This window comes from Acinonyx jubatus, chromosome E3 (genome assembly GCF_027475565.1).
Source record: "Acinonyx jubatus isolate Ajub_Pintada_27869175 chromosome E3, VMU_Ajub_asm_v1.0, whole genome shotgun sequence".
NCBI classification, from domain to species: domain Eukaryota; kingdom Metazoa; phylum Chordata; class Mammalia; order Carnivora; family Felidae; genus Acinonyx; species Acinonyx jubatus.
In genome coordinates, this window is record NC_069398.1 from 39468681 (window position 1) to 39491312 (window position 22632).

At 50.5% G+C, this 22632-nt stretch overlaps 1 protein-coding gene across 2 annotated transcripts in view; it reads right to left on the reverse strand.

The window, feature by feature from the left end:
- Window positions 1-22629, reverse strand: part of TRAP1 (TNF receptor associated protein 1) — a 45889-nt gene extending 23260 nt beyond the window's left edge. Inside the window, exons 1-4 of one of the 2 annotated variants that reach the window (XM_053213350.1) lie at window positions 21545-21592; window positions 20741-20831; window positions 1245-1409; window positions 317-399 (exon numbers count right to left, since the gene is read on the reverse strand). In XM_053213350.1, coding sequence (XP_053069325.1) covers window positions 317-399; window positions 1245-1409; window positions 20741-20831; window positions 21545-21577 — 372 coding nt within the window. In that variant the 5' untranslated portion in view covers window positions 21578-21592. Of the gene's footprint in view, window positions 1-316; window positions 400-1244; window positions 1410-20740; window positions 20832-21544; window positions 21593-22469 lie in introns of those variants that run through there. The other variant, XM_027043374.2, reaches the window with a different exon arrangement.
- Between the last annotated feature and the right edge of the window lie 3 nt (window positions 22630-22632).

Genomic DNA, 22632 nt, shown 5'->3' on the forward strand with positions numbered 1-22632 from the left:
CACCGCAGAAATGAATCCCAGCAGGGCCCCCGTGCCAGTATCTGGAAGGGATTCTAAACTATCAGCAAGATCAATTAACCCCCAGAGTCAATCTAGCAGGAAGAATCATCTGGGCCTATCTGTCCGTGAAACCCGAATAGATTTTAGTTAAAATCCTCTTGCCGGTAGCTAAGATCCGGACCTGTCGAGATTTAATGTGTTCTCACAGCTAAGAGACTATCTAGCATTTCCCCAGAAGAGCATAAAAATCGTGTGTCCCCCCTACCCCCCAAAATAAAAACCCCGCTGTGCTGGCAGTGATTAGCAGGTGCCACACCTCTTTCTCGGAGTACAAGGAACGGGCAACAATGTCCAGAAGCTTCTTTGTCTCGGCCTGGAACTCATGTTTGGAAATGGAACCTAGTAATGAATCACAGAAACAACCAATAAAGTGTAATTTCTATTTTCGTGGAAGAATATGCTACATAACATCCAAACAACTGTTTCAGGTAATGAGCTTTAGACGTTTTTCACAAGAGTAAACAAAAAAGGAAGAAACAGCCATCGGGGCTCTCAGGCAGGAGGCCTCAGCAAGGAACGAGCCAGTGGGTCCGCTCCGTCCACAGAAAGGGGCAAAGGGAGCCTCCCCCGCCTCCTGCCACTCACCTGTCACGCGGGACGGCCACCTCAAGGGAACATCGAGGCCGGCCCTTCCCGAGGTGCCTGGACGTGAGAATCGTACTGCCTCTAACAACCAGACCCCGCATTCTATTCTTCAGAACTGTGGCTTCCAAATTAATCATTCGGAAGACTAACAAAACCTCACTTCTTAACCCAAATATCACAGTCGGTGTTGTCATCTGAAAGCCAGAAATGGCCCCGCTCCACAGACTGCTCTCCCAGGCCTGGGAGTGGACAGGACGGTGTCGGAGGCTGTCCTGCGCCAGCAGGGCCAGTACCGAGTTTCCATCCCGCCTCCGAGATCGTGAGCGGACGTGCCCCAAATCCCCATCTGGGGAAGGACCCCGCCGCGGACTCCCGGGCAACCACCCGAGAGGGGCAAGACACCGGGACGGTGGTCAGGAGTCCCTGCGAAGACGGGAACAGACGATGCTTTGCTTTGGGGGGCCCTCCCTCCCACGAAGACCTTCCATCTGAAGCAAGTGGGTGGCTTTACCAATCACTGCTTCTGCCTCAAAAACCTCCCCTCACAGGCCAGCAACGAGGCCACGGCTCCGCGGACCCCGGCCGGCTGAACACAGTACCCTGCACGGTCTCCGTGCTGTGGATGATGGAGTGCAGGGGCTCCTCCGTCCGGTCCTCAGCAGCCTGCGAGCTGAAGAGCCGTGCGGCGTGGAAGCTCGAAGCCAGGTTTCTCCCGGGGTTCCTGGACGGGGCTGGGGTCCGCCAAGGACACAGAGTGGCTTTTCCTGAAAAGACAAACACGTGGAAAGAACAAGCATGAAAAAGACATTGGAAACACAACACCCTGACGTGTTTCCATCTGGCCGCTGCTGCAGGTGCCCACATGGAATTGTCTGAGGCAAGCCGTTGCCCAGAAGACCCAGTGGCACCAGGAGAAATCACAAGTGACTGAACGCTGAGCAGCGTGGGTGTTTCAGCGAAGTTTTGGGAACACAGCCTCACACATATCAGATACCAAGAAAGAGTCCCAACGCAGGGCAGAGGTGCGCGAGGCAGGCAGAGGCCTCAAACAGGCACAAACCCACAGACTCAGACACGCCTCGGCGCTCACGGCCCCTCTAGGAGCCCGAAGTAACACAGGCCAGCCTTCCTCACCCTGTGACACCCAGGAAAAGGGGGAGGAAAAAATATACACCTAAGAGGGATCCAAATTTTTACATTAATGGTCTGAAACAGTCTCACCATGTTCTAAAGAATACTTCTTGACTGCTTCTCTTCTTGTCCAAACTCTTTTAAAATTAGTACATTTGGGGGTGCCTAGGTTGTTCAGTTGGCTAAGCCTCCAACTTCAGCTCAGGTCATGATCTCACGGTTCCTGCGCTGGGCTCTGTGCTGACAGCTCGGAGCCTGGAGTTTGCTTCAGATTCTGTGTCTCCCTCTCTCTCTGCCCCTCCCCAGCTTGTGCTGTCTCTCTAAATGTAAATAATAAACACTAAAAAATATACATGTAAATAATTTTAAATTAGTACACTTAAAAACCAGAAACCAGCAGATGATCCCCCCCTACCTGGTAATCAGGAAGGGGACTCACACAGTGTCACATTAGTTTTCTGTAATTTCTCGCTCAGCATGGCCAACTGAGGGACCGCTGTGAGGAAAGAAGGCGACCCCCCTATCTGACACTGAGGTCTGCAGCCTGGCGTGGGCAGCGCCATCTGCCCTTGGAGACCACAGAAACGCAGATGCCTCCAGGCTCCTGGGCAGGAAACTCACCTTGCTAGCAGCCCCTCAGGACAGCATCGCTCACCTGACTCCAGGCCACCAAGCCGGAGCCTGGGGTCAGTTAGGAGGTGCCTAATGCCCGATGCTTTCAAGGACACACGTCAGACAACGCAAGACACCCCGTGTCAGAGTCTAGACCTACATGAGATGCACCGGCCTGCTGGGTCCCACACACGTCAGAAAGGAATGAATTCGAATGCCCACAAAGGACCTGGAGGGTTCGAAGCCCAACATATCAACATCCACGTTCCTACAAGGTATAAAAACTTGCCTTTTCTTTAAGTTTACTCCTAGATTTACAAATAACATGACCTTAGCCTTTATCTCTATGCAGAACACCTTAAAAACGCCTACTCTGATTCAGAAAATATTCAATTTCCAGGAAGTCTGAACGTGTAATTCTCTGGAAAGAAAAGAAAGAACAGAAAGCTGGGGCACTCCTAGAATGAAATGCTACTCGGTTAGAGGGTTTGGTGAACACTCTGCACCAAGCCAGGAGTGACAAAGCCCCCGTGACCCCAGGCAGCACCTCCCCACCCCATGACCCCAGTGAGTTGTCCTGCTGCCTCCTGCCAGGGACGCATTCCCCACAAAAGCTGGGCCCCTGCTCTGAAGCAGGGCAGGACTTAGGAAGAAAATTGATGGGACTGGGATAAGGAGGAATGGGTGAGGGAGGAGACCCAGGGTCAGCCTCAGGACGGGATGTGGGTTCAAGTTCCATAGGGGCCCTGCTGACTTATGAGCGTCTGGCCCCAAGGCGGGTCCCACATCAGAGAGAGGAGCAGCCAGAGCCTCAGTGGAGCCAACAGCCCTTCAGAAGTCCTCCTCCCCTTCCTCCTCCTCCACCCTGGGCTGACTGGCACCCCACCCTACCGCCTAGCCACAGGAAGGGACAGAGGTGTGGTGTTCAGGAGTCTTCTGCCAGTGGGAAGGTGGGAGCGTAGCACTCATCAGGGCTCCCCCTCCCCCACCCCCCACCATGCCGCGAGGGCAACTCCCGCTGTCCCATCCAGCCCCTGGTGCCCGCATCTCGATGGGTTCAAAAGCCTTGGAGGGGGTCTCCCTGTCTGCAGTCCCATTTCTTCCAATCTGTCCCTTAAATTTCTATACGTTACTCTTCCAGCGACAATTCCAATGGTTATTTCCCCAATTCTGAAGACTCATTCCTGAACGCAACCCTGTCAACTCTAAATGCTTCTGGCTGGTATTCCCTGCCCTCCGGCAAGCAACATCCTCCAAATTTTCTGGAATCCTACCTCCTCCTGCCCCTCACACCCCCAACCTGCATGGTCACCAGCACTGGGGTACCTGTGCCCCTTTCCCCTACACCACCAAGCTCAGCACACAGGGATCATTTCCCACGTTCCTGTAGATGTACCCCGCAATCATCAGGTAACACAGACGGCCTCAAGGGAAGAAGCTGGTTTTCCACTGGTTAATTCTACTTGGAGTGAAGTACTCTTGACCAATGCATTTGCAAGAACCTACTGAACTGACCATTCACACCCACTTTCTCTCCCACCTTGTTCTGCTAACAGAGCCTTCTTCCTGCCATGTGCTTTCCGGTCCTCTCAGAAAACAGATCGCATTCCCTCAATGTCTCCCCAAATAAAAGCCATTCTTACCCTAAAGGAAACCAGAAGGCCCATGAAATCAAAAAACTCAGAGGCGATGGGCTCTCAGTATTTTGAGACTCCTACAGATGGCCTGTTCCAAACTCCAGAGGAGGGAGGGGAGCTGTCGGATGCTGGCAGGCCTTTCTACTTCCGGGTCATATTCCGTGTGTTAAGTATTTTAATCAAGAACATCCCCCCCCCCCACCCCGCCTCAGGGCAGGGGGAGGGGTTGAACAGGTGATGAGCCCTGGGCAAAGTAGGAAGTGTTGAACCACTAATCGGAACGCCTGAAACTAATACAGCACCGTATTTTATGTTAACTGAAACTAAAACGAAAACTGAACACACCTCACATACTCCATTTCGCCACCCAGAGCTCCTTATTCTTTTTAACGAACAACTAACACTCCACTGTAATGGGCAAGCAGTGCTCAGCCGATGGGTGTTTCAACTGTTTCTAGTCTCATGCTGTTAAAACCAAGGCCCCGAAGTGCCACAGAACTGTGTGCTGTGTGTCACCTTTCATGGACAGAAGGAGAGGATACAGAAAGACTGAGCGTCTCCACTCCTCCGTGAGGAAGAAACACAGACAGGAGTAACCAGAAACTTGTGAGACTGTTTCACGGGGCTGCTGAACAGAGCACCACAGACAGCAGCTCAAACGACAGAAATCTCTCAGCTCACAGTTCAGGAGGCGCGAGGCCAAGAACAGAGCGCTGGCAGGGGTGGCTCCTTCTGAGGCTGCGCGAAGACTCTGTCCCAGGCCCCTCTCCTCGCTTCCGTAGCCTCAAATGTCCCTTGGCTTGGACACTGCAGCTTCCCTCTCTGCACGTGTGACTCCATATGCAAATTCCTCTGTTTATAAAGACACGGCCACAGTGGATGAGGGTCCACCCTAATGGCCTCATCTTAGCTTGATCATCTGCGAGGACCCTGTTTCCAAAAAGGTCCCACTCATAGGTCACGGAGGTCAGGAATTCACTATCTTTTAGGGAGGCAACAATTCAACCCATGATGGGTATGTGGGAACAAAACGGAAAGAGTGGAGGGCTGGGGACAGGGTAGCAGAGCTGAGGGGAACGTGACGTTTCTGAGCATACCCTTTTGTACCTGACTCTGAGAACCACAGGACCACAGAGTAAGTCAGAGCAACCCGGGCATGTGGGGGAACATTCACCGAGAAAGAAACAGTAGCAAACGTGAGTAACTGTATCATAAACAGCATAAGCATCCTAAGCTAAGTCGCTTTGGAAAATGGTACTGGCACCCTCTCCTGAAGTCAGCCTCGAAAAGGCCTGCGTACAATCACCGTAGCAAACCACGAACCATCCTCAAACTGCCGGATCTGCCAAGGGAGTACCGGTGGACCTTGAGTTAGGAGCAAGGAGTTACCAACAGGGAAAGGGCCAGTCGCCGGCGCGGGTTGGCATCGGAGCAGAAGCAGGATTGTCCCGCTATGGACAGACTGGGTGCAGAAACAAACATCGAGGTGCATGTGGGGGTCCACGTACACATACTTCCTAGTCGTCCGCTGACAGGCCTGGAGGTGGGAGCTCCAGCAGCGACAGCGCCTGTCACCAGGGAGGGCGGCCGCCCCAGAACTGTTTCTCAGCCCACGCCTTGGTCAGACCAGGGGTGGTGGCTGGCCGCCCTCCTGGGCACCAGACCTCGGTTCCCCAGGTCCCGCCAGGAAGGGATGAAGGGCTCACAAGGAGGGTGCTTCACAAGGGCACCAGCTCCACCTGGAAGGCACTCCCAGAGGCAAAGCCCAGGACCATCTGAGCAACACAAGGAGGATGTAAGCCGATGAATAAAAGAAACATCCAAGAGTCCACAAATGACTTATAAATAAATGGGGGAGGAAAGACCTCTTCCTCACAACTACAATTAATAAACGTGTAAGGAATGGTGGAAAGAGGTCACCTCCGTCGGGCAAGCGCGGCAGTCGACGCCGGTTACAGGGATAAACTGCTGTTTAAACGTCCTCAAGAAAGAGAACGTTTGCAAAATCTCCACGTGTCCACCACGAGACACCCACTGATTTCAAAGAAAAAGACCAGTGGTGGACCGTGAAGAAAATGGCAGGTATCTCCAAATGAAGTCACCCTGCACGAGACGGGTCAACGCCTGCAGTGCCCAGGCCGGTGGGGTGAGAGGGCATGGCCTCCCCTCTGGCATGTTCCTACCAAACATGCATCTCAACCTAACCGTAAAACCGTCAGACTAACCCACATCTAGGGACACCCTGCGAAGCCCCGGGCAGTACTCTTCCCAAGTGTCGCAATCCAGAAGGACAGACAGACTGGGATGCACTAAGGTGGCATGATGACCACGTGGCCCTGGACAGAAGAGGACATCAATGGTGAAACAGGATCAGCGCCAGCACGACTGGCACGCTACTTGCTAGCACGGGGCACCGCGACTTTAGCGTTCAGTAACTGCCGCAGGCTACGGGAGGTGTTAACATTAGGGGAAACCAAGAGGAGGGGATCCCAGGCGGTATTTGCATGAGAGCTCTGTAAAGCACAGAATATTCCGAAATATGAAACAACACCGTGAGGGACATCCTTGCACATGTCACTTCATTTACAGCCCAGCCTGCATCTGGGTGCACATCTAGAAAGTCACCAGGTCCCAGGTTGGGTCCAGTTTAAACCGTGGTTGATGCTGCCGGGTCACCCTCCAGAGACCATGGGTCTACACTCGGGCAGCACCACGGGAGTGTCACCTCACGTGGCTGCCAGGGTGATGCTGGGAATGTTTGGATCTCTGCCCATCAGTCAGTTGAGACTTTTGCTGTAGCTGTCATTTTCATTCCCCTTACTAGGAGCGAGACAGACCTGCCCTTATTTATAAATATTTACTTTTTGGGGGCGCCTGGGTGCCTCAGTCAGTTGAGCCTCTGACTTCGGCTCAGGTCATGATCTCACAGTCTGTGGGTTCGAGCCCCATGTCGGGCTCTGTGCTGACAGCTCAGAGCCTGGAGCCTGCTTTGGATTCTGAATCTCCCTTGCCCTCTGCCTCTCCCCCACTCACGCTCTCAAAAATAAAATACACATTAACATTTTCTCTTTTTTTAAAAATGTATTTTAAACAATGTATTAAAAGTATTTTCTTTTTTTAAAAATGTTTTAGGTGTATTTCAATTTTTTTTATTGAGAGAGAGAAAATCCTAAGCAGGATCCTCACTGTCAGCACAGAGCCTGACTAGGGGCTTGAACTCTCCAACTGTGAGATCATGCCCTGAGCCAAAATCAAAAGTTGGATGCTTAACTGACTGAGCCACCCGGGCGCCCCTGTAAATATTTCTTATTTTCTTTTCTGATGACGGACTTTTGGTATCCTCTGACCATTCTTGAACTACAATCTTTTTCTTATTGACTTGTCAGAGCGCTTTGTGTCTTAACGAAATTAGTCTTTCTTTCCCAGAACACTGTATCTAGTGTTCCAACAATCACGACCCCAGGGATCACAGGCATCCCCTCCCCAACAGAGAAGCAGCTTGGCGGTGGGCTGGGCCGGCTGCCTCAGTCTCCCGGCCACCGGTCCCCTCCCCCTCATTGTCCTCCTTCCTGTTCTGGGACCTGGGCACCACGCAGGTAAGGTCCGGGCTCCCTGTCGCCACATCCAGGAGCATCTGGTCCTTCTGGATGCCCTCCGTGAGCTCCCCCAGGGACAGCTCTCTGACCCCGATGACCTCAATCTTGGAGAACACCATATTGGTGACTCCACACTCACGATCGAGTGGCCGCAGGGGTTAATGGCTCCGACGGCCTGGAGGACGGTGAGCAGCTCACTGCGCTAGATGCATCCAGTGGCACAGACGTCACAGAGCTCCAAGTGCCAGCACACCCGCTGATCCACCTTCCTCTTGAGGCCCAGGCTGAGCGTAGCCACGGATCCCATGAGGTCGAGGCAGCTGTCCTGGGCGACACACGGCAGCCTCCCCAAATCAGCCTCGTTTGGAAAGGCCTTCCTCACTAAGATTCATGCAATTTTCCCACGGCCTGCTTTTCCTCCTCCTGTTGGTTTTTTTCTCCCACGTAATACAATGTTTGTGAAATGATTTAATACGTTGTTCGTGATGGAGTGATACAAGTCCTCACTGTTAGGAAAAAGGAAGACATAACCAATCCGTATTTCCAACCAGGACTTTAAAACTTTCCAGTATAATTCTGAGATTACATTAATCAACAGCACTATTAAGAGCAAATCTGATTTGGGGTTAACTCTTCACAACGACTGTAAGAATGAACCAACAGAGCAGCAAATCTGCCCGAACCAGATACAGATACGTGACCTGCACATTGTCGGTCCTCACGCTCCCTCTATACCCTGAAGGAAAAACCACAAGCCTCAGGGCCAGGCTACAATGTCGCAGTGTCCAGCTGTTTGGTGGTTTGGGGCACACAAAATGGCAACGACAGTTTGAGTCTGACACCCCCCCACACGGGCCAGCGCTCATGCTGTTTCCTCTGCCAGCGACCACATTCCTCTCCACCCGAAGTGTTTCAGGACCTGGTGTGAGGCTCTCCCATCCCCAGCGGCTCAACCCCCTCTTTCGACGGAATTCAGAGTACTTATTTTCTATGCTACTCATTGGAAACTGCTGTTATAAACCAGCTTGTGGCACTTCTACGATTAACTGTTTGCTCACGGAAAACATTTCACCAGATTACAACATTTCTTAGCATCAAGCTCAACCGAGGCAAGAAGAGCCACGTTTCTCCGAACACCACAGCCCCTGGCACAGAAGCAGCTCGTGACAAACACGCAACTTACCAGCACGCGCATCGCTAGGTGTGAGCACAAGGACATCCGGTCAGCCACAAGTCGCTCAGTGCTCCTGCAGGGCCATCGGTGACTGGGAAGAGGGATTAAAAGTACAACGGCCTATAGGGGCCGTCAAGGAAGGCAAATGAGTCAAAACACACTGGGTACTTTTATGTTTTTATCACTCTTCTCTACCTCCGCCACTGTGCTTGCCTACTACGGTTTTGCTTCAAAATGGTATGCTAAGTAAGTAATGCACTTTACTCTTTTTTTTTTTTTTTTAGATATTTTATTTTATTTTTTCAACGTTTATTTATTTTTGGGACAGAGAGAGACAGAGCATGAACGGGGAAGGGGCAGAGAGAGAGGGAGACACAGAATCGGAAACAGGCTCCAGGCTCTGAGCCATCAGCCCAGAGCCCGACGCGGGGCTCGAACTCACGGACCGCGAGATCGTGACCTGGCTGAAGTCGGACGCTTAACCGACTGTGCCACCCAGGCGCCCCTAAGTACTGCACTTTAGACGCAGGCATACTTAGTATTTTAAGCTGTGAGCAACAGGCAGACTGTCTTCCTGAATTACTTATCCGAAATGCACAATCTCCCACTTACCACATGTGATATGGACAAGAACAATTCAACTTTTTGTCTTTACTGCAAAGAGCGCCACTTCCAGCATGACGGGGTCACAGCCTCCAGCCAAACTGCCTGTGGAGGACACCCATGAACTTAGGAACCACACAAAAGGGCTCCCTAAAGGCTCTGGAGAAGTCAGCCAAAGCAGGCAGACCCTCGGGGAGAGCTGACACGTGGAAGAAGAGAACAGCACGGGAGGAGGGCACGTTCAACCCAGGGCAGCTGACACAGACACGGCCCCTGAGGAACCGGAGGCGGCACTAGGGGAACCATAAAAGGTGAAGAGTGGGGAGTTGGAGAGGGTCCCAGAAACGAGAGATCAGAGAGACGGAGTCCCCAATTCTGGGAATAAATTCTTCTAAATATCTGGCTGACCCCCTGAACTATGTGTGGGGGACAAACTGCAAATAGCCCGGTTAAGGCTAAAAGAATCCAACTGGTGTGTTTGCAGCTGGGGTCCAACCAGATTAATAATCCACTTTAAAACAAGAGCTGGGGCACCTGGGAGGCTCAGTCGGTTAAGCATCCCACTCTTGATTTCAGCTCAGGTCATGATCCCAGGGTTGTGGGAGTGAGCCCTGGGTCGGGCTCTGTGCTGTGTGGAGCCTGCTTAGGATTCTCTCTCCCTCTGCCCCTCTCTCCTGCTTGTGTGTGCTCTCTCTAAAAAAAATAATAAGAATATTGGGGCACCTGGGTGGCTCAGTCGGTTAAGCGTCCGACTTTGGCTCAGGTCATGATCTCGCGGTTCGTGAGTTCAAGCCCCACGTCAGGCTCTGTGCTGACAGCTCTGAGCCTGGAGCCTGCTTCCGATTCTGTGGCTCCCTTTCTTTCTGCCCCTCCCCCACTCACGCTTGCTCACGCTCTCAAAAGTACACATTAAAAACATAATTAAAGGGGTACCTGGGTGGCTCAGTCAGTTAAGTGTCCAACTTCGGCCCAGGTCACGGCTCATGAGTTCGAGCCCTGCGTCAGGCTCTGTGCTGACAGCTCAGAGCCTGGAGCCTGCCACGAATTGTGTGTCTCCCTCTCTTTCTGCACCTCCCTCGCTCATGCTCGCTCTCTTAAAAATAAAAACATTAAAAAAAAATTTTTTTTTTTGATGTTTGGACCAAACACAATTTGTTTATGGCCAGACTTAGCCCTTGACTGCTAGTCTGCAAGTCTTTTCTAATCTTCTAATCTTGAAAATAAAGCTCTTGGGAAAGTTTACCAGCAGAGAAAGAATGAGTATAGCTTTAAATAAAGGCTCCCACTCCTGTTTGGTAGAAATGCATCAGGAGACGACTTCTAAGGAATTAGATGGTCTTTATGACCTTGGGGTAAACAGAGGTTGGCAAACTTTTTCTGGACAAGGCAGGTGGTTAAATATTTTGGGCTTTCTGAGCCCTGTGGTCTCTCTTGCTCAACTCTGCCATTACAGGAGGAAAATGGCCACAAATGTGTGAAAGTAGAAGCATGTCTGGGTCCCAAGAAAACTTTACTTACAAAAACAGGCTGGGAGCCTGACCTGACCCACAGACCTTACTTTGCAGAACCCTGGGGTCAACCACAAAGGGAAAGACTGGTATATTTGACAAAATTAATAACTTCTGTTCATTAAAAAACAAAAACAGACACTAAAATGAAAAGTGAAATGGTAAAGTGCACCTGGGTGGCTCAGTCGGTTAACTGTCTGACTCTTGGTTTCAGCTCAGGTCATGATCTCTCAGGCTGAGTTTGAGCCCCACCTCAGGCTCTGTACAGACAGCTCAGAGCCTGGATCCTGCTTCAGATTCTGTGTTTCCCTCTCTCTCTCTCTCTCTCTCTCTGTCCCTTCCCTGCTTGCAATCTGTGTATCTTTATCTCAAAAATAAACATTTAAAACAATTTAAAAAAAAAAAAAAAAGAAGTGGGCACCTGGGTGGCTCAGTCGGTTGAGCGGCCGACTTCGGCTCAGGTCATGATCTCGCGGTCCGTGAGTTCGAGCCCCGCGTCGGGCTCTGTGCGGACAGCTCAGAGCCTGGAGCCTGTTTCAGATTCTGTGTCTCCCTCTCTCTGACCCTCCCCTGTTCATGCTCTGTCTCTCCCGGTCTCAAAAATAAATAAAACGTTAAAAAAAATAAAAAATAATAATAATAAAAAGAAGAAATACAAAAACACCTAAGTCAAACAATCTGGAAGAAAAGATGGGGTGGGGGCACCTGGGTGGTATATCAATACAATGGGATTAGCAGCTAAAACCAATGAGCTACACCTTTAGCATGAATAAAGCTAAGAAAAAAAAAAAGCTGACCCAAGAAAGTCCCATCAGAACACACACAGTATGATTTAATAAATTGTATGTGCTTATACAAAATTAGATACATATATATCCATACAAAACAAAAAGCAAAAGAGTAAAAACCACTCTGTCTCTCTCTCAAAAACAAACATCAAAAAAGTGGGGGGTTGGGTGCCCTGGGTGGCTCAGTCAGTTAAGCCTGTGACTCTTAATTTCGGCTCTGGTCATGATCTCGAGGTTGGAGCCCCGCACTGGGCTGACAGTGCGGAGACTGCTTGGGATTCTTTCTCTGCCCCTCCCCCACTTGTGCTTGTTCTCTCTCAAAAATAAAAAAACATTAAAAAACAAAACAAAACAAAACAGAAAATTCAGGCCAGCAGTTCCCTCTAGGAAAGAGAGAAGAGGGTGCAGCAGGAGCACACAGGCCTTCGAGGGACCTGTAATCTCCATTCCTTCAACTGGGTAATTAAGTGTTCATTTGATGCTTTTTTATAAAACTGCACACACATATTATATGCATTTCTTTTTATGGGATGTGTGAGGCGGGAAAGGGAGAGGATGGAAGGAAAGAAGCTTCAGCCTCTCGGGGTCACGGAGCTTGCAGACGCACAAATACGCACAGCCCCTCGGAGCCCAGCCTGACCCCCATGGCGTCACCCATGGGACACAGCATGGCCTGGACGCTGCACCTCTGTGAAGCCACCCGGAGCAGGGAGCCCTCGCTGGAGGCCACCTGCAGGTATGAATGGAAGGTAAGTGCAGGAAAGGAGGGAGTCAGGCAGGGTCTGGCAGGCCCCACAACTCCATCCGTGTTCCCTGAACCCAAGGCTCCCCCCCGCTGGCGCTATGCTCTGGCTCCGAGCAGCTCATTTTCACACGAAGGGGGAGATGGCAGCAGAGCCGCGCTCTGGGGCGACTTCCACGGTACTTCTGGCGACCCCGTGGGGGCACCGCTCCAGGCAGGAGGAACCGGCCTGACCCCGTGGAAGGAGATTTGGCCACGCTGGCCAGGACCACAAATACACACAGCCTCTCATCTGGCGATTTCGTCCGGGAACTTCCCTCTGTGGGTACACCTGAACTTGTATGTGACGACAGAGCTGAAAGGCCACGCACCGTAACACTGTACATAACAGCAAATGCCTGGAGACCACCTGAGTGCCCACGTGCTGAGGACCAGTAAATAAACCACGGCGCCTCCCAGCATGGAGGGTGGCTGCAAAGAGAGGAGGGAACAGCGCTGCTACGGGAAGTCTCCAACAGCTACTCAGCGACTAAAACACAGATTACGTAGCGTCATAGAAGACACGTGTTTATCTGCACCTCCTGTATCGTACAGACCTTGGCAGACATACAAGCAACTCCTAATGGAGACAACCTCGGAGGGAGAGGCAAAGTGAGTGGAGAAGGGGACCATGCCGAGAGCAAGACTTCTCAATGCCTACCTTCTGAACCAATCAAATACATATAATTCCTCAAAACCAACCCTTAAAGACATAAAGTGGCTGTCACAGAAGGGCCAGCCCCTTCCCACCGACTGTCAATGCTGGGGTCACGCAAAGGCCTGTACAGACACACCAGATGAGGATCCGGGGTAGAAATCCCCGCCCTCCCCCAGGGGTCAGGGGCCAATGACCAAGCTGAGGGTCAGCTGAAGATCAGTATACAAATATGTATATAACGGAATACTCTGAAGCAGAAAAATGAGGCAAGTCTCTGTAAGGTATCCTGACGTTCAATTATCTCTAAGACATACTAAGGAAATAGCCTGGCCCAAAACAGGGGTTTGCATGCTCCCACGTGTTTAAAAACATACATGCGTGAACACGTACTCGGAAAGCTACTCTCACAAGCCCAGCCTATCTTTGTAAGGACACTCAAAAAACTGGCTTAAGGGGGCTGCCACCAGGAGGGGAACTGGTGCCTGAGGGCAGCAGTGACAGAGGTGTGTTTTCCACCGCACACACCTTTGTGTCTTTGGAATTTTGTGCTATGCACATCAGCAATCGATGCACAAAATAACCTATTTATAAAAATTACCCAGTCACAAAACACACCAGAAAATTTACTAGGGACATGAAAATATTTGCGAAGGGATAGAAAAAGCTTAGGGAAATGTCCCTGAAAACGAAGAGTAAATACTTAAAGACACCAATTCTCTGGGTGCCTGGCTGGCTCAGGCAGAGGAGCATACGACTCTTGATCTCGGGGTCAGGAGTTTGAGCCTCATGTTGGGCGTAAAGTTTACTTAAAACTTTTTTTTAAACTATGCAACCTAATTCTTAAATTCATATGGAAAACTAGATGTGCACAAATAGCCAAGAATTTCGAAAACCATGAGGAAATATGATTAACTGTGTTAAAGCACGTTAATTTTTTTTTTAACTTTTTAAAAAGTTTACTTATTTGTTTTGAGAGAGAGAGAGAGCAAATGGGGTAGGGGCAGAGAGCGGGGACAGATAGAGATTCTCAAGCAGGCTCCACACTGCCAGCGCACGGCCCAGAGCAGGGCTCGAACTCACGAAACGCAAACCATGACTTGAGCTGAGATCAAGAGTCAGACGCTTAACTGACTGAGCCGCCCAGGAGCCCCTAAAGCATATTAATTTAAAGCTACAGTATTAAAGTTAATTTCCTCTCTCACTTATTAAATAAAAAATTCCACATGGACTATAAAAGTGCAAATAAAAGCTGAAAGTACTAGAAGAAAACAGAAGAGGTTTTAAGAACACCTTTACGGAGGGGCATCTGGGTGGCTCAGTTGGTTGGGCGTCCGACTTCGGCTCAGGTCATGATCTTGTGGCTCGTGAGTTCGAGCCCCATGTGGGGCTCTGTGCTGACAGCTGAGCCAGGAACCTGCTTCGGATTCTGTGTCTCCCTCTCTCTCTGCCCCTCCCTGCCACACTCTGTTTCTCAAAAATAAATACACGTTAAAAAAAAAAAAAACAGCTTTATGGATATAATTGACCCAAAGTGTACAAGCCACTGGGCTTTAGCACATTTAGAGTTGTCTGTCCGTCACCATCATCTAGTTCCAGAACACGTTATCACCTCAGAAAGAAACCACATACTCATTAGCAATGACTCCCCCATTCCCCCATCGCCCAGCTCTGGCAATCACGCTGTGGCCCTAGAGATGTGCCAGTTTAGGACATTTCGCATAAATGGAATCATACTACACATGGTCTTCCGGGCCTGGCCTCTTTCACTTAACGTTAAGATTTTCAAGGTTCATCCACGTTACAAGGTATCACAGCTCACTCCTTTCTGAAGCAGACCAATGTTCCGTGATATGGCCAGACCACACGTTTAGTCCAGGCAATGGACAACTGGGGTGTATCCACTTTTTGGCTGTGCTGTGAACGCGGTTGTATGAGTTTCTGTGTGGATCCCTAGGAGTGGAAGTGCTGGGTCGAAGGCTAGCTGCTGAGCCGTCTGAGGAGTGCAGACGGCTTTCCAAAGTGCCATACCACCTTACGTTCCCACCCGCAGGGAGAGCCCTGACTTCTCCACACCCTCAGGGATGCTACGGTTGTCACCCACGGTTTTTATTCTCGCCGCCTGAGTGGGGGTGAAGGGCCACCTCACTGCGGTCTTGATTTGCCTTTGCCCGCCCTACTGATAGTGATCTCGGCATCTTTTTCTCTAATGATTTAAGAGCGAGGAAACTCTTCCTAAACAAGACACATAACCCTCGAACCATAAATTCATGGAGCACATAAAAATTAAAACAAATAGGATAAATCTTAAAAGTTCTCATCGCAAGACAAAAATTGTTTATGTCAGGTGATGCGTGTTCACTAGACTTACTGTGGTGATCATTTTGTGATTAATGAATATCAAATCACTATGGTGTATGCCTGAAACTAGTATGTCTGTTACATGTGAGTAAAAAATAAAATTAGAAAAAATTACACATATGGGAGACACCTGGGTGGCTCTGTCAGTTAAGCGTCCGATTCTCGATTTTGGCTCTGGTCAAGATCTCATGGTACGTGAGTTCGAGCATCAGGCTCCACCCCGCTCCTCCCCCACTTGCGTGTGTGTGCTCGCGTGTGCTCTCTCTCTCTCTCTCAAAATAAATAAACTTAAAAATACATACATACATACATACATGGGAGTGCCCGGCTGGCTCAGTCAGTGGAGCATGCAACTCTTGATCTCAGGGTGTGAGTTCGAGCCCCACATAGGGTATAAAGCTTACTCAAAAAAAAAAAAAATACACATATGAACAATTAAGAATAATCACACTACCAAAAAAAAAAAAAATTAAAGCTGACAGGCAAACGCAGTACGAAAAAAACAACGGAAAACGTGGCAGAGGGCCAGCTCCCTTACGAGAAGGTCACTGACAGATCTGCAATAAAAACTCCCAAGAGCGTAAGAGAAAAACAGCAATTCCCAAGAAAGAGAAACATCAATGGCCCTGAATCAAAGACAAAGAGGCTTTACCACCCTCAGGACTAAAGAGATGCATTTTAAAACACGACAGCATTTTCACTGTGAGACTGACAAACTGTTAAAATATGTTAGGCTCGCGCTGGCGAAGGTGTGAGAAGCGGCAGGCGGTCGCTCCCCAGGCCCGTGACGGAAAGCAAACGTGGCAACGACCCGGACGCCCGTCAGGAAAGGGCTGAGTGAGGGGGCCCCACACGGCGGGGGGGGGGGGGGGGGGACAGCAGAGCTCTCGGCAGCGGCAGCGACGGGAAACGGACCCCGAGACACATCACAGGACGGGTCGGGAGGCCCGGGGCGCTGTGCCCAGGGCGGAGGCTTTTTCGGGCACCACCGCGCAGCACACTGAGGGTGGAAGGTTTTTTTTCCCGGTACCAACTAGGTCTGGAAAACAGCCTTTCTTCTCCTCGGCAACAAAAACTTAGGATTTTTCTCAGAAAACTCTCTGAACTCAACACCTCGTCTCCCCCATCGGCCAAATCTCAACCCGAGTCACACTGAGCCGAAGAGAGACACTTCTGACCTGATTGCTGTCCAGCGCGACCGAGCACTGGCTCCGGCCTCCGTGCTGTCCCTGCCATGTGCCGGCCCGCTCCTGCCTCAGGACCCTGGCACGGGCTGCTCCCGCGGCTCAAGCCACCCTTCCCAAGCCACCTTCACCTTCTTGGACACTTTGTTTAGCCAGGAGGCCTTCCCTGACCGCCCTGTTTCTGTCAGGCTCTCCTTCCCGCTTTGGTTTCTTCAGAGAGCTCAGCCCCGAACACCCACGCTGCATTTGCTTGTCTCCACCCCAGCACCTTCCTGGGCCAGGATTCTTGTCTCTTTTGTCCCCTGGGAGGCACCAGAGCGGTACCGGGCGGAGAGGAGGCAGCTGAGATGTGTGTTAAATGAACTGATATTGCCACACCATGTGGGAGATGTTCTGGCGGACTAAACCTGACCGTCTCACGTCTGTTTTCCCCATGATGATGCTAGAGTCCGAGCAGGTCACAGGTCAAAACTTGTGACCCACCAAGTTTGGTGGCTGGTTCTGAAATCACTAAATGTGGGTTAAACCAGAAATTAAAAAGAAACAAGACAAAGCAAAATGGAAAGCAAAAGAACGTATCTCATGATAAAGGTATTTACAAAAAACAAAACAAAAAAAGGTAAAAGCATTTACAAACTCATCTAAGCAGGCACACATACTTGTATCACACACGTATCCTTGTATATAGCAAGTCATGATATGGACGCATTTCTTACAGGGAGCTTATGACAACAAAAGCCTCAAACTGACCCATCTCATTTCAGTCAACACATTTCTAAGTTTAAAGCTTTGGCTTCAGGGGTGCCTGGGTGGCTCAGTCGGTTTCTGCTCAAGTCATGATCTCACATTCGTTTGAGCCCCACGCTGGGCTCTGCAGTGACAGCAAGGAGCCTGCTTGGGACTCTCTCTCTTCCTCCCCTGCTCACGTGCAACGCTTTCTTAAATAAACTTAAAAAAAAACAAATATTCTAGAGGGCTATGCTGAAGCACCAAAAATGCAATTCAAGAACATCGTGTGGCTTTGAACCTAAAACATTTCACTCGAACATAAACCGGGGACACTTCATTGGTCCCAAGCCAGAATTTTGGTTTGAGACAGCAACCACCGCCCTGCCTCAGTGAGACTCTCCTTACAGAAATCGCCTTTCTTACCTGGTATCTGACTCTGGGGCAGAGGCGGGAAATGTCTGTTTTCTCACCAGCCTCACTGCATGTCCTCACCCCACTTCCTTCAGGCAGCCATTTCCCTTACTTAGTCAAGGGGGGAGCAAAACGCTTGGGAGATTCCCCCCGCCCTTAATTCTGGCCACCTACTCGGCCAGCGACTAATACGGCCTTTGCTAACCTCTTACATTTCGGTTGGTCTGATCTTCTGCAGATGCACTCAACCCCTCTGGTCCTAACCCAGCGCCTCATGCCCAAGGCCCACCTGGTGCCTCTTGGGCAGTCGGTCACACACCCTTTGTGTATGTGCTTCGCCCATGCTGGCCAAGGCCCCAGCACTGCGGTTTACAGAGGTGGCCCTGACATTCACAGTCTAAAGGTTAAGGATCAAACCTATCCTTGTTATGTTATGGTGGCAGCACAAATAACTGTTTCCCGGGAGGATGAAACCTGAGCCACAAGAGCTGTCCGCTCATCCTGAAAAGAGCCTGGGAACACCTGAAATCTGCCTACTAAATTCTTGAGCCGGCTGCAGCACAAGAGGCGGGAGGTTATAAATTAGACAGCACGGGCCCCCCCCCAAACAAAGTAAGGGCACAGGAAGGAAGCAGAATAACACAACAAAAGAACAAAAGCAAGAAATGTGAGGCTGTGGCTGCACAGGGTCCAGGTGGGATTCATTTTGGGAAATAAAACCAACCTGTGTGAGCAACTACAACGACAACGGGAACCCCTACTCTTCTGACATTTCTGGCACTTGGGGCAGACTCCTCGCCCCTTGGAAGTCTCGCCTCTAAGGCAGAAAATTCCAGATGATCCTGCTTACAGAGATTGGAAAAGGCAGAAGACGGTAACTTGAGCACTACAGTGGCTGCCTCATGACGGGTCCTGGAAACGTCACTGGTGAGAGCAAGAGCATCCTCGAGATTAGGAAACAGGGCTGAGGGGCTGTGGTGTCTCCAAAGTTACAAAGCCCCGTGAAATGACCAACCTGCTACCCTCTCCACCACACAACACAATCATTTGCTTTTGGAGACCAAGTCTGTTTCTCGTTTTTTTTTTTTTAAGTTTATTTATTTGGGGGGGTGGGGTGGCGAGTAGGGGAGGGGCATAGGAGGGAGAGAGAATCCCAAAGCAGGCTCTGCATTGTCAGCACAGAGCCCGACACGAGGCTTGATTCCACCACCACGAGATCATGACCTGAGCTGCAATCAAGACTCAGATGCTCAACCGAATGAGCCACCCAGGTGCTCCCTGTTGCTGATTTTTCAGGCTCATCATCTCTTGTTTGGGAGGTGGCATTTTTGTTTGTCTACCAGCTACTTCTGTTACATGTTGGAATTGGTGAAAAAGTCTGATGGCAGTTTAGGTTTTTTACTACTAACGTTACATTTTCATGAGTGCCCAGGTTCTGATAGCCCTAACTCCCTACAATAATGACACTTTACCAGGCGAAGGAAGTGTTGGTTCCCAACTACCAATCAACGTAAGATTCACCAGGGACGTTATCTGTAACCAGCCACCTGGTCCTGAGGGCGTGCAGAAAATCAGGTGTGTGGACCTCACGGTGCCTGCAGCTGGGCGCTTCCAGCACTGGCCCAGGTCTGGCACTGTGACCACCCTGACAATTACAGAAAATGATCCACAAGTTGACATCTAACAGAACAGAAAGGACATAATTTTCAACCTTATTCACACTCACTCCCCTGTACTATTTCTCGTCAAACCCAATCATTCAGAATGGGGCCTTACCTTGCATCTGTGCTCTCAAGACACGGCCCATGACCCTCTCTTCTAGGAGACCCACACAAGCAACCATCCACGTGTTTCTGCACTCCCTGTCTGGCCAGAGGCCTCCAATATGCCCCGAACACTCGGCAGCCACATGCTCCTACTTAACCTACGACCGCAACACCACATCATCAGTCACATCATCTTTGAAGTCCCAGAGAGCATTCAAAATATTTTGAGGGGCGCCCGGGTAGCTCAACTGGTTAAGCGTCCTAACTCTTAATAGCAGCTCATGTCGTGATCTCGCGGTTCTTGAGTTTGAGCCCTGCAGTGGGCTATGCAAAACCTTTAAAAATTATTGCATAAAGGGGTGCCTGGGTGGCTCAGTTGGTTGAGCATCACACTCTTGATGTCTGTTCAGGTCATGACCTCGCATTCATTAGATCAAGCCCCATGTCAAGGCTCCACACTCAGTGGAACCCACTGCCCTCCGCTGAGTGTGGAGCCTGTTTGGGATTCTCTCCTTCGCTCTCTGCCCCTCCCCCACTCGTGCTCGCTTGCTCTCAAAATAAATACATATTTAAGAAATCGTTTAAAAAAACAGACACCGACATTTAAAACTCAGGGAACAGAAAAAAAGTGTCAAAGATATGAAAAAGAAATTCATATGAGACATACAAATGGCCATTAAGCAAATGAACACAGTCTAACTACTAAGAAGAAAACGCCTTGATATAAGGAGTCTCACTACCTGCTGATAAGAACATAAATTGCTTAAGCTTTTTTGGACAGTAATTTGGCAACATCAGCTAACATATCAAATATGCACAGACTCTGAACCATCAATTCTAAAACTCGAATTCTAAAATTCTAAAGAAATACCATACATGTGCACAAAGATTTAAATACTCGTCCATTCTACTTGAAATCATTATTGTATTATATACTAACTGGGATGTAAATCTTTAAAAATTTAAAAAAATAAATCCCAGCTGGGAAAAAAAAAAGTCACCCATTCTTCACAGTACTGTAACAAATACAAAACCACAGAAACAATCTTGATTATGTCCATTGGGAGCGGGTCACAGATGGGCATGAGGGAACACGTAAGACGCCCAGAGAAGGCACGCTGTAGACACATCCATGCGTAGACCACACACATCCCATTACCAGTCAGCCTCGGATCCCACAGCCTTCCTGCCTGCCAGGGACACCACGTAGCAGCTGAGGACACTGTGAGTCGCTCAGAAGATTTTCTCTTCTGTAAGATGAGAATTTGAGAAGATCTGCTTTCTCTGACAGATTGATTTGCTGAGAGTTGACAGGTAAATCCTATCTGCTGACCTCCAAGAAACCGTTCAGGATCTGGCTATTTCTCCCACCTCCCCCATGAGCATCCTGGCGAAGCCACAATCCCGCAGGCCTCCTCCCTACCTCGACCCCCACTGCAACCACTGCCCCCTCCTCCAAACCTGTTCCTACATTTATATTTCCCCCACAGTAGAGCAAAATCCTCACAATGGCCAGTGAGGGACTGCCCTCAGTCTCCTGTGGCTCACAGGACACTGCTAGTTAAATGCGAAGTCCATAACAAAGGATGCTATGCAGCCACTGGAAAGCCACAGACCGGGGGTATACTGAGCAAGATGTGGAAGCTTTGCAGGGAACGTTATAAACAACTCAGTAGCAGGGGTGCCGGCTTGGGCAGAAGAGCATGCCACTCTGAATCTTAGGGTTGGGGGTCTGAGCTGCACGTTGGGTACACAGAGTACTTAAAATCTTAAAGTACAATTCAGGGGCGCCTGGTGGCTCAGGTCCTGATCTCAAGGTTGGAGCCCCCATAAGGGCTCTCCGCCAGTGCAGAGCCCGTTTCGGATCCCCTGTCCCTCTCTTTCTCTCTGCCCCTCCCCTGCTCATGCGCTCTCAAAACTCAATAAACATTTTTGTAAAAATTCAATAACAAACTGCAGATACAGTGTAGGCCCTTTCAGATAAAAATAGACACATCTTGGGGCCCTGGGTGGCTCAGTCGGTTAAGCGTCAAACTTCGGCTCAGGTGATGATCTCGCGGTTTGCGAGTTCGAGCCCCGCGCGCGCTCTGCGTTGACAGCTCGGAGCCTGGAGCCTGCTTCGGATTCTGTGTCTCCCTCTCTCTCTGCCCCGCCCCGCTTGTGCTCTGTCTCGGTCTCTCAAAAATGAATGCGAGAAAAATTTTTTTAAAAAAATAGACACAGCTGTTCACGTGTGTGTGAACACCGTGCAAAGAACCTGGAAGGAACTCTAAGTCGTTCACCAATGGTTTCTTACCAGTGGGGAAGGAGAAAGATTATGGTTATTCTTCCCCGCCCCCCCCCCCCCCCCCCAGTATTTCCTGGGAATACGGTGGTGAAGAACCATAGTCCGGGGACTGCACCAGGGTAGAGCCTGTTTTGCACGGTTCGCAGCCCTGTGCTTTCCCAGGCAGAGCGGACACTCAGGGTTGAAAGAAGCACAGCCAGTGGTTTCTGCATCACGCCCGTATAAAACAACTTGGGGGCGGGGAGGCATGAAATCGCCACGAAGGAGCTTAAATGATCACCCAGGTGAAGTCCGTTTCTAACGCACACGAGCCCTCCCCTTCCACTCTCCGAAAATGCCCTCCGCTGCAGGAGCGAGGAGCGCCCGACCCCTCTGCTTGACCCGGGTCCGAAGGCTCGACGCGAAGAAGCACCTGCAGGAGTCCCGCGGGCCGGGGCGCATCCCCGCTACCTGAGGGCTGGGGAGAAACGCGGACGCACCGCGCGCTCAGCGTTCGCCGGCTGTGTGGCGCATAAATCTCACAGAACCTCCACGTGTCCCACGGAAGAGGAAGCCGGCTCGGGACCGAGGCGGGGCCCGCCTGCCACCCGGCCCCCCTCACCTCTCGGGACGGCCGCCAAAGCTGGCGCCCGCAGACTGCGCCCCCATAGCAGCAGCACCCTCAACTCGCGCGCCATGTCGGTCCTACCCAGCGCCTAGGACACCACGCTCCGCGGGGGGCGGAACGGGGCGGGGCCTTCCTGGGGCGCGGCGCGGTGACGTCA